Raw genomic sequence first — 12,102 nt, 5'->3', positions numbered from 1 at the left:
GATTTCAAGATCATTGTCTAATGCAACATATATAAGAGGATCAAAATACAATCAGTCCAAGGCTCTGATACCAAACCTCGGAGGGATACATTCCTGAAACACAGTGTTCGACACTTAACATCAACAGAGCACGAAATAGGCATGTTTTAAACAGTTTGAGTAACAAGGCTCAGAAGCCTTACATTTGAAGTCAAATGTTAGCCGTCAAGCAGCAGTAAGTATGATGAGGATTATGACAATAAGATGATGATAAATCCTAACAGCCCTGGATCTGCTCATGGCAGAGGCTGCTTTTTCCAACACTGTTGGCTGACAGCAAGAGCCCAGGGAAGGAGCCTGTGGTACTGTAAGAAACAGTTTCCCATATTTCCCGAGGTGGGCAAAAAGGACAAGATCAGAGCTAATCGGCTTAATTTGCAGAGGGCCAGACAAGCGAAATACATCAGCTGGGAGCTGCACTGATACAGCCTCTTCAGTGAAGTCTTCATAGGCATGGCTCCTTCCAAGACTGCATCTTCCTAGAAGTTTTCTTTACTAGAAGTGGACGTAAAAAATGCAGAGAATAAGTTCTGTGCTGAAGCACCAGATACTCAAGATTTCTTTTTCAGCACCTGCATCTACAGATACAGAACACATTTCTATCAGCATGAAAGTACGTGAATATAGCCCTCAGTGTGTAGTGAGCCAGACTGAACCCAGGGAGCGGGTGCGTATCTCCCTGCACCCCTGACTGCATTTGTCTCATCCTAAAGAAAAAAAAAAACACCAAAAAAAGAGAGAAAATGCAATTTGGGAATAGTGCCAGGAATGAAGTCTGACAAGGAGGTCAGTGATGGAAGGCTGAATGAAAAAAATCAATTAAACCATTTCTCCAATATTAAAATGAAACATGAACTGTACGGTGCTCAAGAGAGTTAAGGAGTCTATGGAAAATACCACTGGGATTATCCTGTCAAATATCAGATGTAGCCTTGGGTATTTCACTCAGCAGAAAGTGTCTTAACAGGGTTTATATGCCAGATATCAAAAGTTGAGGAAACAGCTGTGAGCCAAGAGGGTACAGCTGATTAAGACATTGGATTTCAGTATGCAGGAATTGCAAGAAATGGATTAAAATATGAATTAACGACTTCATGCCACAAGCTTTGAAGTGAAACATCAGATTTAGAGAAGGATGAAAAATCAGAAGGGGACAGGAAAAACAGTGTGGCTTTTGACTTATAAGTACCACCTAAATCAATCAATGGGACATGCCAACTAACCAAGAGTTTTATTGCCACAAAGGCAATAAAAAGATCCAATAGGTTAATTACTTGACTTCAACAAAGCACCAAGAAGGTCAATGCACTTGGTAGCACTATATCGTAAAATGAAGGAAAATAAGATGACACGCATAATTCCTTTCCTGTCCAAGCAATTGTGTTGTGGATGTTGAAAGTTAAGCCTGATCAGCACAGGTCTGGCAGGTTGCTACAAACTGGCTGTCTTAGCTGGAGTTACTTTGGCATAAAGATCATCTTTCATAAATGTGTGCCACTGGATACTATGGCAGAAAGAAGCATAGAGAAAGAGAAAAATTCTTATAAAAAATAAAAAATGCAGATTCCTTATTAGCTGGAAAATGTATTCTGGGGAAGAAGAAAAAATACCAGACAGGGAAATTGTATTCTTAAGTGAGCTCAGCAGGGGTAAGAGTACTTAGGCAAATGAATTCAGTGTTAATGAAGGCAAATTTAACAAGCTCTGGTTCTTTGATTATTTTGCCTTATGCATGAAGACAAATTCAGAACCCTCAGAGGACTTGACTATACGAAAATATAAGGTGATTTCATATTTTAGTATTGCTAATTAGTTCATCCACACACACAAATTAAGAGGCCATTAAACTGCCTGCCAGTAACATACAAGACACTGTAAAAGATAAGAAGTTGTAGTCCTATACATTAGAGGGTTAACAACACTGGGTCTTATCATTCCCATCAGGATCTACATAGTAGATGAGCAGATCAGCGCGCAAGCTAGGGGTGTCTCCTTCTTTAGGGCTTAAAGGAAGCTACATGGCTTTGGAAAATATTGCAAAATCAGGTATCACTCCTCAGTTGAAAGAGTTACTGGTGAAAGAACCAGTTTACACAGTTTGGCATACAGGAATCTCCAACATGCTGCTGGTTGCTCCCAGTAGTGAACAGACTGACAAAAAAAAAAAATCAAATTAGTTTTTTTGCAGTAGCCAAGAGCATACTACAGACAGAAGCATCCCCATTCGCACTACCAAGTTGTGGCGTTTGTTTTTTTTTTTTTTCTGTCTTTGCTCCTTCAGCTCAATATCAGCACCACTTGAGGTTCCAAAAGCGGTTCAGGCAGATGCTATGAGCCCTCTCCACCAGCAAGATTTAGAGGATGCCCATAGCACCGGATGAAATGAAAAGCCACATCTTTAAGAGAACACAGAAAAAGAGCTGGGGACAAGCCTTGCTCCGAGTATCGTTGTTAACAGCCAGTTCCAAATTGATATCCTCACTGTTTGAATTATTTGCATTCGTTTCTACTTCACACTTTACAATACATGTTCATTCTTGAATGGAACAGTTGTTACTCTAGACATCCTTTAAAAGCAGCTCACACACGTGCCAAGAAGGGCAGTGGTGGGCACATTCCTCCTTTTCTTTTTCTTTTTTTTTTTCCTTTTTTTAATCGCGCTGAAGAAAGATGGACTAGATGAGCTATGACATATGCTCTCCCTCTCATATATGTGCTGCATGCCTTGGGTTTACCTCAGTTAAGTATTGTCAGTAGACAACAGAAGGGTGGAAGAAAGGTCCATTTTTTCATCATTCTCAAATAGTTTATTCTTTCCATGCCCCCAAACTAGTTAATATTCCTACATTTTTTATCCTATTACAGAAAAAGTCTTAAGAGTTTTTCCTAGTGTTACAAGTCCAGGAAGAAATCTCTTAAGTCCTGTTATATATTCCATCTGTGCTGTGCCTCTGAAGAATATATTCTCAGTTATTTGTGGGTTTCCATTTTCAACGAATATGAACATTCTTATTAACCTTTTCAGTGACACCATCTCCTAAAAAGCCCAGGGAGAACAACTGACTTATTTGAAAAGTTTACATAGAGTCATGTAGACCAGGAAGACCGTCTTGATTATCCAGTTTGACTTCCTGTAAAGCATTACACCCACAGTTTTTGAATGAGCAATCATAGAATTTTAAAAGGCCACTCAGCTCTGGTTTAAAGAAGATAGACAATGAGAGTTTTGGACAGAAGAATCCCAGGCTGTAGCCAAGGAGACAAACTAAGCTGGCTACATGGAGAGTCTCAGCATAAGAAAGATGGAGAAGTTCTGTTCCACTTGAATTGAAAGCTGCAATCATTCTTAAAAATAAATAAGAAAGTCTTTCCTAAATGTTTATCTTGCTCCCTTCCCACGGCAATTTGAAAGACAAAACAGCACACTCTGCACACGCCTAATCAACTTTTAGCATTAAGTTTTCACATTCCGCAACTTGTCAAAATGTAAACAGCTAATGATTTTTAAAAAGAAGTGAATTAACCATATCACATTAATATGTCCTGTGATGTTAAAAAGACCAAGAAATCCAGGCTGATTAAAAAAAATCCTCAGGAATAGAATTGAATAGACTTTCTTGTTCTCTGTGTTTCCCCAGTGTGGGTGGCTTGGCTATTTGCAAACAGAGATAAAAATCTGTGAGCAGCAATTCGGACTTCCATGCCTCGACTTGTTCAGGGAGCAACATGCTCCTTTGGAGCTTCTGATTTGACTAAATTACATTAAATCAATAGCACAATGGGGAAAATGAGGGAAGCACAATCAATGAGATATTCAGAAATATTCTACCCAACATTATTAGCAAAGTTTTATTCAACATAATCTGCTTCAAGAGTCACTAGTGCAGTTGTGAATGTCTGTTGAATTTAGATGCCTTCTTTCCCAGTGCCTGGCAGAAGAAAATAAATGCTTACTACCGCAGTGCTTTGAGAGCATGCAAATATTTTTTTGTGGGGTAATCATGCTTAAAAATTACCATGACTAAGGCCCAGTGCTTCTAGTGTTCCCTAATTCAGATGGTGGTAAGTTGACACTTATTCAATGAGTAAGCAGGAATCAGCCATGACTGTGTAATAAGTTCTGCATAGCCAAAGGTGATGGTAATAGAAACTATTTCAGTTTTTGTTTTTCTTTTTATGTTTGCAAATATTTTTAAAAATGACCGAACTATAGACAGACAGAATCTGTGAAGACCCATAAAGCTTTGAGAAACAGAAACGGATGCAGCTTGCTTAGGGCCTATAGTATAGAATAAGCACACATCATCTTTATCCTCAAGTGACCATATCCTTTACTGAAGTTCCACAATATTGAGCTAATAAAACCTCAGACCTTAATTAGGGTAAAGAAAACTTATGCCCTTTTTGATTTGAAATTAATAGGGCTTTAATTGCTATCATCTGCAATGCTGTTTTTTCAGATTGGCTTTAATGATCATTGTGTAACTGTGCATGTACTTCTGTAATATAAATAATTCAACCATTTAATTTTTTTTTTTAAAAATGGAACAAGGACAAGTCCACTTGATGAACTAATGACCTGCAAAATTTCAGGTATTATCAGATACGAAGAAGATGGCAGATCAATGTTAAAACTACATTTTCAAAACACATCTGTAGTACAAGCTTTCAGCCTAGTAGAGCAGTAGTTATTCTAGCAAACATCTCTGCGTAATTTGGTATGCATCCTTCGTAATCTTATTTGTATTGCTATCACTAGTCTTTCTACTGTAAACAGTAGCTTCAAACCACCCAACCACCTCCCAAAATGCAACACTGAAAAGCCTTTACATCTCTCTCCCAAAAACATGCAATAACCCACAACAGTATTTTGTGATATGCTCACAAGATAAACATTTTCTAAAGAATTAACGAATAGTGAGGTTTTTCAGTTCTGGAGTGCTGATTTTTTGATCCTCTACAGAGGCATTTGGAGAATGAGTTTTAGGACTAAATAAGCCATTATCCAGACACGGAAGCTCCACTGATGCACATCACTGACAATCTTCTCTGGAGATAGAAATGCACCCCTCGCTCTAGGGAACACAGTATTGCAACAAGTACTGAAAACCACAATGCTACCAACTTCCATATCACTTTCATTGCTCATCTTTCACTCCAAGCTTAAGAAATTACTGTAACCCTATTTTAGGATGACAGAGCATGGGGCAGGGGTTCTTTTTAAAGCAGGGCTTTGTATCTCTTCTGCTCCTTTTCTTCTGCCCTCCCTCCCCAACCATTGCCGCCTCACCCCAGCAGAGAGACAGCAGAACAAGTCTGAGGGTTGAAGGCTTGAAGCAGGTGAACCTCCTGCTGGAGTGTGGTCCAAAAGTTCAGAGAAAAGAAAGAGCCCAAGGTCCCTCACTGAGTTATTATTATTCCTCCCTTCCCCTCCTCCCTTCCTCCTTACAGCAGCACAGAAATAAACCAGGAAAAGCATTTAACCTCTGCTTCACTCTTTGCCTGAACCACAGAATGGTTCAGGTTGGAAGGGACCTTAAAGATCATCTAGTTCCAACCCTCTGCCATGGGCAGAGACACCTCCCACTAGACCTGGGAACTCCCAACATAATGCCAATAAAGTGGGCCTTTCCTTAGGAAGCCTGAAACTTCCATGTCTTTCTCCTCTCAGAAATGAAGTGGTGCTAGCTGGGTCATACCCACACATATAGGAGGAATATTTTAGAAGAAGCAGCCAAACAAACAAGCCTAAAAAAAAAAAAAAAAAACAAACCCCAACTTCAAAGACATACACCGCAGAGTTACCCCTGGACAAACTGCATCATATGTTATGGCAATCAGAGACCAACAAGTTTAAAAAACAAACCAAAATACAGAAGAACTGATAAAATCTTTAAGCAAGTTTTCAATACTTTTTCATCTTTCATCAAGGTGCGAGTTAAACCTGCTTCTTTCAGTGAAACAGTATAGATAGCAAATCAAGACAGGAGTCGATCTGATACAGAAAGGTTTGGGTTTTTTTTATTTTTAAAGTAAATTCGAGTAGTGCACGCTCCAAGAGTTAATGATGTAAAAGAGAGGAAGGAGCTCTGAGGTTAAGGGCAGCATCACAAGGATAACAGACTGAAAATAGGAAAAGAAAAATGTTATGGCTGACATTAGGAAAACATTTATTATCATGAGGATGATTAGATAATGGAATAATTTCCCAAAGGAAGTTGTTGAGTCAAACACTAGAGGCATTCAAAGGAAACCTAGATAAAAACACCAGGCGATTGATCTGGAGGGCAGCCCTGCACTAATGACCCAAGAGGCTCTTTCCAAATCATTGAGGATTCTCCTCTTGAGGACAACAATTCTGAACTTTCTATAGCAACACGTGAACAAAAAGTAAATGCAAAACATTGCACAGAACCAGAGAAGGGATCTAAACGGAACTTTGGTTTTAGCTTACAGGTTTTTCCCTCTATAGTACCAATAATCTATGTCTATATATGCATTAATTTCTTCCAGAAAATCCTACCACATATTGATTGACACAGTGACACTGAGAGCATAAATAAAGCTATGAAATATATTTTCCAAAGAAATGACAGGGGCTATAAAACTTGCCTTATGAAACACGATGGACATCATGAAGAAATCCAGCAAGAAGTTTTCTGAAATGTCTCTGTAGTCAAATCGGAAGAAGATTACAGTAAAGCTCAAAGTAACAAACTGATTAATAGGATTACAGAATGAAGAGCGGAGGAGTTTCATCCCAGCAACTGTTATCAGGATAATATCACAGCTGTAAGAAAGGCAAAAAGAAAAACCTAATCAAGTCAAAGTCATAAAGCACTAAATTACGAAGCTCTTAAATACAAATAGTACCAGACGTTAGATTGATATCTAAATGTACATGTCTTATTGATTTCTGATATTAATCCTATGTTCTTTTAATAATCACATTTATCTGACCCATGTGCGACTTCATATTTTTCCCTAATCATTATCACACACCTGTAATTTGTAGTAAAAAAAAAAAAGAACTCTGCACTAAAAACAGTATAGGCCATTAAAAACCAAGAATCTAGAAAGGATATTTTTATATAGGTCTCAAAATAAAATTTCAGTTTCAGAAACATCTTGGCATATCCATAAATATATTACTGTGATTTGAAAGAAATGCCTTGAACCCACTCCAGTTTTTTTATTCATAGAAATTTCACTTGATGACAGAGTTTATAATTATTCTCCTAATTTCAATATACTCAATACCAAAATTCTGGACAGAAACACCCATAGATATGAAATGCTTGAAATTCTTACCATTGTTCTTGATTGGAAGGCCACCTATTCTATATAGTAATTAATTCATCAATTGTGTGTTGCATCTGTGTGTTGTAAAATGCATGCAGTCTGCATTTTACTCTCCTTTATTATATTCCAGAGAGTGAAATTAAGATGAGAACTCTAAATAGTAAGTGACGGCACAGAAAACCAAGAAGTCCAATCTTTAAAAATTAAAGTGCTTGCTCCTATATCTCCAAGAAGAATACATGCCTTTTTTAACTCTCCAGAAAACTACACAGCTTTCTGTGTAAGAAAAGAAAATACAATTATATGAGAAGGAAAGATGGAGGTAATGTGTTAGGACCCCTTGAATGTAAAAAAAAAAAAACCACCAAAAAACCAAAAAACAAACCCAACAAACAAAAAAACACACTCCAGTCTCTGGATATATATCTGAACTTAGAGACTTTAGGATGTTCACATTTTGAGTTTTGTTTTTAAGATATTTTACAGAATTAGAAAGATGGTCTTGCTTGACAGCAATTTTGACTTCTTGATAATGCAGACTGTTCTGGGGGTTAGATCCTAGAAAGGTCTCAGACACATTAATTTTTAGATCACTTTGGTAGATGGGCATTTCCCCTGAGATGAGACACAGTACTGAGCTCCAAACCACGAACGCTTAGAGAGTTCTGTATTTTATCCAACAACCACTTACAAACACAGGAACAGGGTGAGGAGCAGGAATTGGAACACGATTCCCCTCTCCTAGAAGAATGTCCTTACCACCAAAGCAGGAGGACTGAAAAGCAAACCTCCCATAGCCTGTACTTTCCTGGCAAGTGCTTAACAGTTGGTCTCTTGTTAAATGAAGCGGGCAACACCACCTTCTCCATCATGGTTTTTAAAAGGAAGGAAATCAAAGCAGTACTTTGTAAACTCAATCCTGATCGCATACTGGGGATGCTGCAAAAACAGTTCTCAGTTCAAAACCTTTGGGTTTCTGAGTTCTAGCAGGACAAGATAAGAGACGAGCGATTTATTCAGAAAATTCTGGGCACGTTCAGAAGTATATCTGAAGCCTCATAATGAACCATCAAGTCAAATTCAGGAGTATTTAGCAGTATTAGGTATCCTCAGAATTTTCTGGCAGTTGAACAGCTATATTTGGATTGCAGTTTTGCACATTGATGCCCAAGAACCATACTAGATCTATTCCCGAAAAGACAACCCAAACCTAATAGACACATAGAAATAACTCCCTGTTAATTGAGAGCCAGGTGACTCCTGTTAAGTAAATTAAGCACGTTCACTTTTTGAGAGATGCATTGTTTTTTTGGTGCTGGTGAAAATAGATGGGGACTTCAATGCGTAATGAGTGACTCAAAAGTAGGCCAGGTATTTGCAAAATGCATGGAAGGTTGTCCTCCATCCTGCTGTGAACCAGGAGAATACCTGCTGCCATGACTGACACTTGACAGGCCAGAAAACTCTGAACAGGTTTTCATCATTCTAGCAAGGCTCATAAGTCTGTACATTTCCAGGTTGATTTTATGTGGCATTTATTTATTATTGTGTATCTTCCATAATGCAGATGCGACTTTATTTCAGTGCAGGTCATTCCAAAGGACCACCAGGACATCACTGTTGGAATGAAATGCCAAGCTGACCCTATTTCTCACCTTGTCAAAGCTGTTCTTTTCAATTTGCCTCAGATTTTTGAATGGAAAAGCCTAGCAACTAAGCTAAATAGATTCTGAAGCCACTAGAAGCCATCCCAGTGTGTCCTGTATGAACTGGTTGGATCTCACATTCTTCTTGCAACATGGAGGAATTTTCACAGGGAAAACTTACAGATCATAGAGCAAAAGGAAGACTTTTTCCTCACTGGATCTGTTAACATGCGGAAAATTTCAACAAAAAAATGCCATTTTATAAAGTAATGCTTTCAGAGGTAACAGAAAATAATTTGCTCATTATCCCTCTTCTATAAAGATATTGCCACACAAGATGCTTTTTCTGGGGCCTTAACTCCCAGCAGAGAGAAAGGAAGAGAGAGAAGGGGGGCTTATTTCTGAAGCCGCTGTGGCAGGTAACACGGGCAGGCCTTTCAGCTTGTCAGCATGGGTCCCATTAATAACCAGCGCATCAGGGGCTGGAAAGCTCAAGCAAGCTCCTGACTGTGAAGGAGCTGTTCTGCCTCCTCAAGAAGCAAACTGCTTCAGTCCTTTAAATCACAAAGCAAGATGAAGCTTCTTTAAAAAATACCTTCCAATTGAGAAAAAAACTCCAAAATTAAATCATGCAAAGCACACCACCTCAGACACTTTCAGACACAGAGCGTGAGAGTGACCCCTTCCCTTCTCTAAGGTATAACGTGGTCTGATCCATGGGCAGTAAATAACTAAGGAATGTTCCAACAACAGAAAATGGGTATTTATGTATTAAAGCAGAGAAAGTACAACCCTCAGTAACACTGTATATGTAAGGAAGAAGGAGAATCCAGGATCCCTCACAGGCTTAAAGAGTTGAGGAGAAAGAGGTAGGATCTGAGGATGAATGCTTTTGCACGTGGCATTTCCACAGTAGCTGTAGGGGAAGCATATTAAAGAGGGGTGCCAGAGAAGAAGGGATACTGGGAGTGTCGTGGATAGACCTCAGTTACAAGAAAAAGGAGAAAACACAGGTTTTAAATCCAAGGTGATCACACAGACACAAAGGGGATGGGGAAGTGAAGGAAAGGATTGTCATGGTATTCCCCTACAGGCCAAACAATCAGTGGCAGACAAATGTAATTACTTTCTTTAATCTCAAGATTTCTGGGGGACTGACTCACTACTTCTGAACACTTGAGGGAGGTGATACTTTAAAGTGCAATCCAGCTTGGAGGAATGACTACGTAAAAATAGCACCTTCCTAACCCTGCATATTTGCTCCGTGCATGTATTCAGTCACGTCTGCTAACTAGTGACAAATGACATTTTGATTACTTTTTAGTTCTCCCAGCCTTGCAGAACCAAATAGAGGGATGAGTGCGGAGTCAGTTTCACCCTGGACAATACACCTACACTCCTGAAGCACCTTGGCCTTAGCATCTCCCAAGTGCTTGCGGGTAAAAGGTCATTGGGGAACTACACTGGCTGTCCCTGAGTTTTCTCTCAGGAAAAGTACTTGTCTGGGAGGAATATGCAGAAAATTAGACTAACACCGTAGTCCTGGTTTCAGCCTCTAAAGGGAGGGACCACCTTTTCCTTATAGTTGTGTAGTCCCTAGAGCTATATTGCTTTTCAAGAGAGAAGAATAATTAAAACAACATGCAATTTTTACATCAGAGTTTGATTATCTAATATTTAAAGTTAAGAATACAAATTACTATTAATACTGAGGAACCCCCCTCACCCCCAGCAGTTTTTCCTGCTACTGGAACCCTCCTTCCTGAACCCAGGCTGTTTCTTTGTTTTTATCATCTGCATCACTGTCATTCTGATAAAAAGGCTGCAGAAAACCCTGTTCACTGGGGATACCGCAGTCACTAAGCCTGCTGAATATCTGCAGTAGGCAGGTCACTCACCAAAATATTTACCATAAAAGGCTGTCTGCAAGGATCATACTGAGAGACCATGGATCAGCAGCGCCAGTTCTGCTGAACACCAGAGACATCAGACTTTGCAAAAATTTGTATCCCTGCCTTTCTCAAACTGTGCTTAATGTAGGACTACCCATCATTCTACACGGTTGAATATTTTATTCGGTCTTGCCTTAAAAGACTTGTGTGGTGAAGCTTCTGATAACTCCTTTGGGAGACTACGCCATAGTCTTAAAAATCCTCAGTTAGGAAATATTTCCTGATATCCAACCTAGATTTCTCATTTTCATCTGATTAATTCTAGTTACCCCACTGTGTTTATGCCCATTAAACACCTGCAGCCTGGCATAGCATGTCTTGCTTTTAATTGACATATTCCATATATATCTATATATAGCTCTTTAATCTTTTAATTTCTCTCTCTCGCTGCAGTCATGTCTTAGCATGTGCTAAGGTGGTTTTGCTTTTTTCTTTCAGGAAAGCTAATGATTATTGTATACTGAACTAATAATCCATGAAAGCAAACTATGACAACCAAACGGAGTTATTTAAGAAACAAATTTCATTTCTCAGCCTTTAGTCTAAAACCTAATATTCTACTAATCACGTGCTTTGAGTTATAATCTACTTACTGTGTACCAAGTTTCTTGTATTTGCTAATTGAGAAAGCATCAATGGTGAGGGCATTCAGTATTATAGCTGGATACAAAATGTATTTCTCAAAGCACTGAAGCCACACATAGAGCCTTTCAAACCACATCAAATGAGCAGCATCTGAAATAGAAATTCAGATAAGAGATCATTTCATCAAATTATCAGCATTTTTTACACTGCAATATCATAGAAGAAATTAGTTAGCTCACATTAATAAATATATCGACCAACTAATTAAAAAAACAATGGAATTCATAATTCTTTTGCAATAGAGAAATAATTTTGTTCTCTGAATTTAGAGAGTATCTGTTCTGCTGCTTATAACTGCGCTCATGAGAAACGCTCAAACAATAAGAGATGGCACATGCTAGACGGTAGTTTCTAGATAATCCAATTACTAGTCACTATATTAAATAGCACTTTTAGTGATGTAATGACTCCAGAGAGGCCCTCTCCAGCTCTGGCACTGACCTGGTGGATGACCTAGGGAACCTCGTTTCAAGTCTCTGCCTCTCCTTCCCCATCTTATAGTGGCAAAACACTGTTCG

The 12,102-nt window shown here is 38.8% G+C and overlaps 1 protein-coding gene across 2 annotated transcripts in view; it reads right to left on the bottom strand.

Annotated features, from left to right (window-relative positions):
• The window catches only part of PCNX2 (pecanex 2), a 161,074-nt gene that overhangs the window by 66,566 nt on the left and 82,406 nt on the right, over window positions 1-12,102 (bottom strand). For both annotated transcript variants that reach the window (XM_063329031.1, XM_063329032.1), the window contains 2 exons: window positions 11,533-11,674; window positions 6,652-6,829 (listed from right to left, as the gene is read on the bottom strand). In XM_063329031.1, the coding sequence (XP_063185101.1) occupies window positions 6,652-6,829; window positions 11,533-11,674 (320 nt within the window). The remainder of the gene's footprint in view (window positions 1-6,651; window positions 6,830-11,532; window positions 11,675-12,102) is intronic.

Source organism: Chroicocephalus ridibundus, chromosome 3, assembly GCF_963924245.1.
Source record: "Chroicocephalus ridibundus chromosome 3, bChrRid1.1, whole genome shotgun sequence".
In the NCBI taxonomy this organism is placed as follows: Eukaryota; Metazoa; Chordata; class Aves; order Charadriiformes; family Laridae; genus Chroicocephalus; species Chroicocephalus ridibundus.
This window is presented reverse-complemented; position numbering and strand designations above follow the sequence as displayed.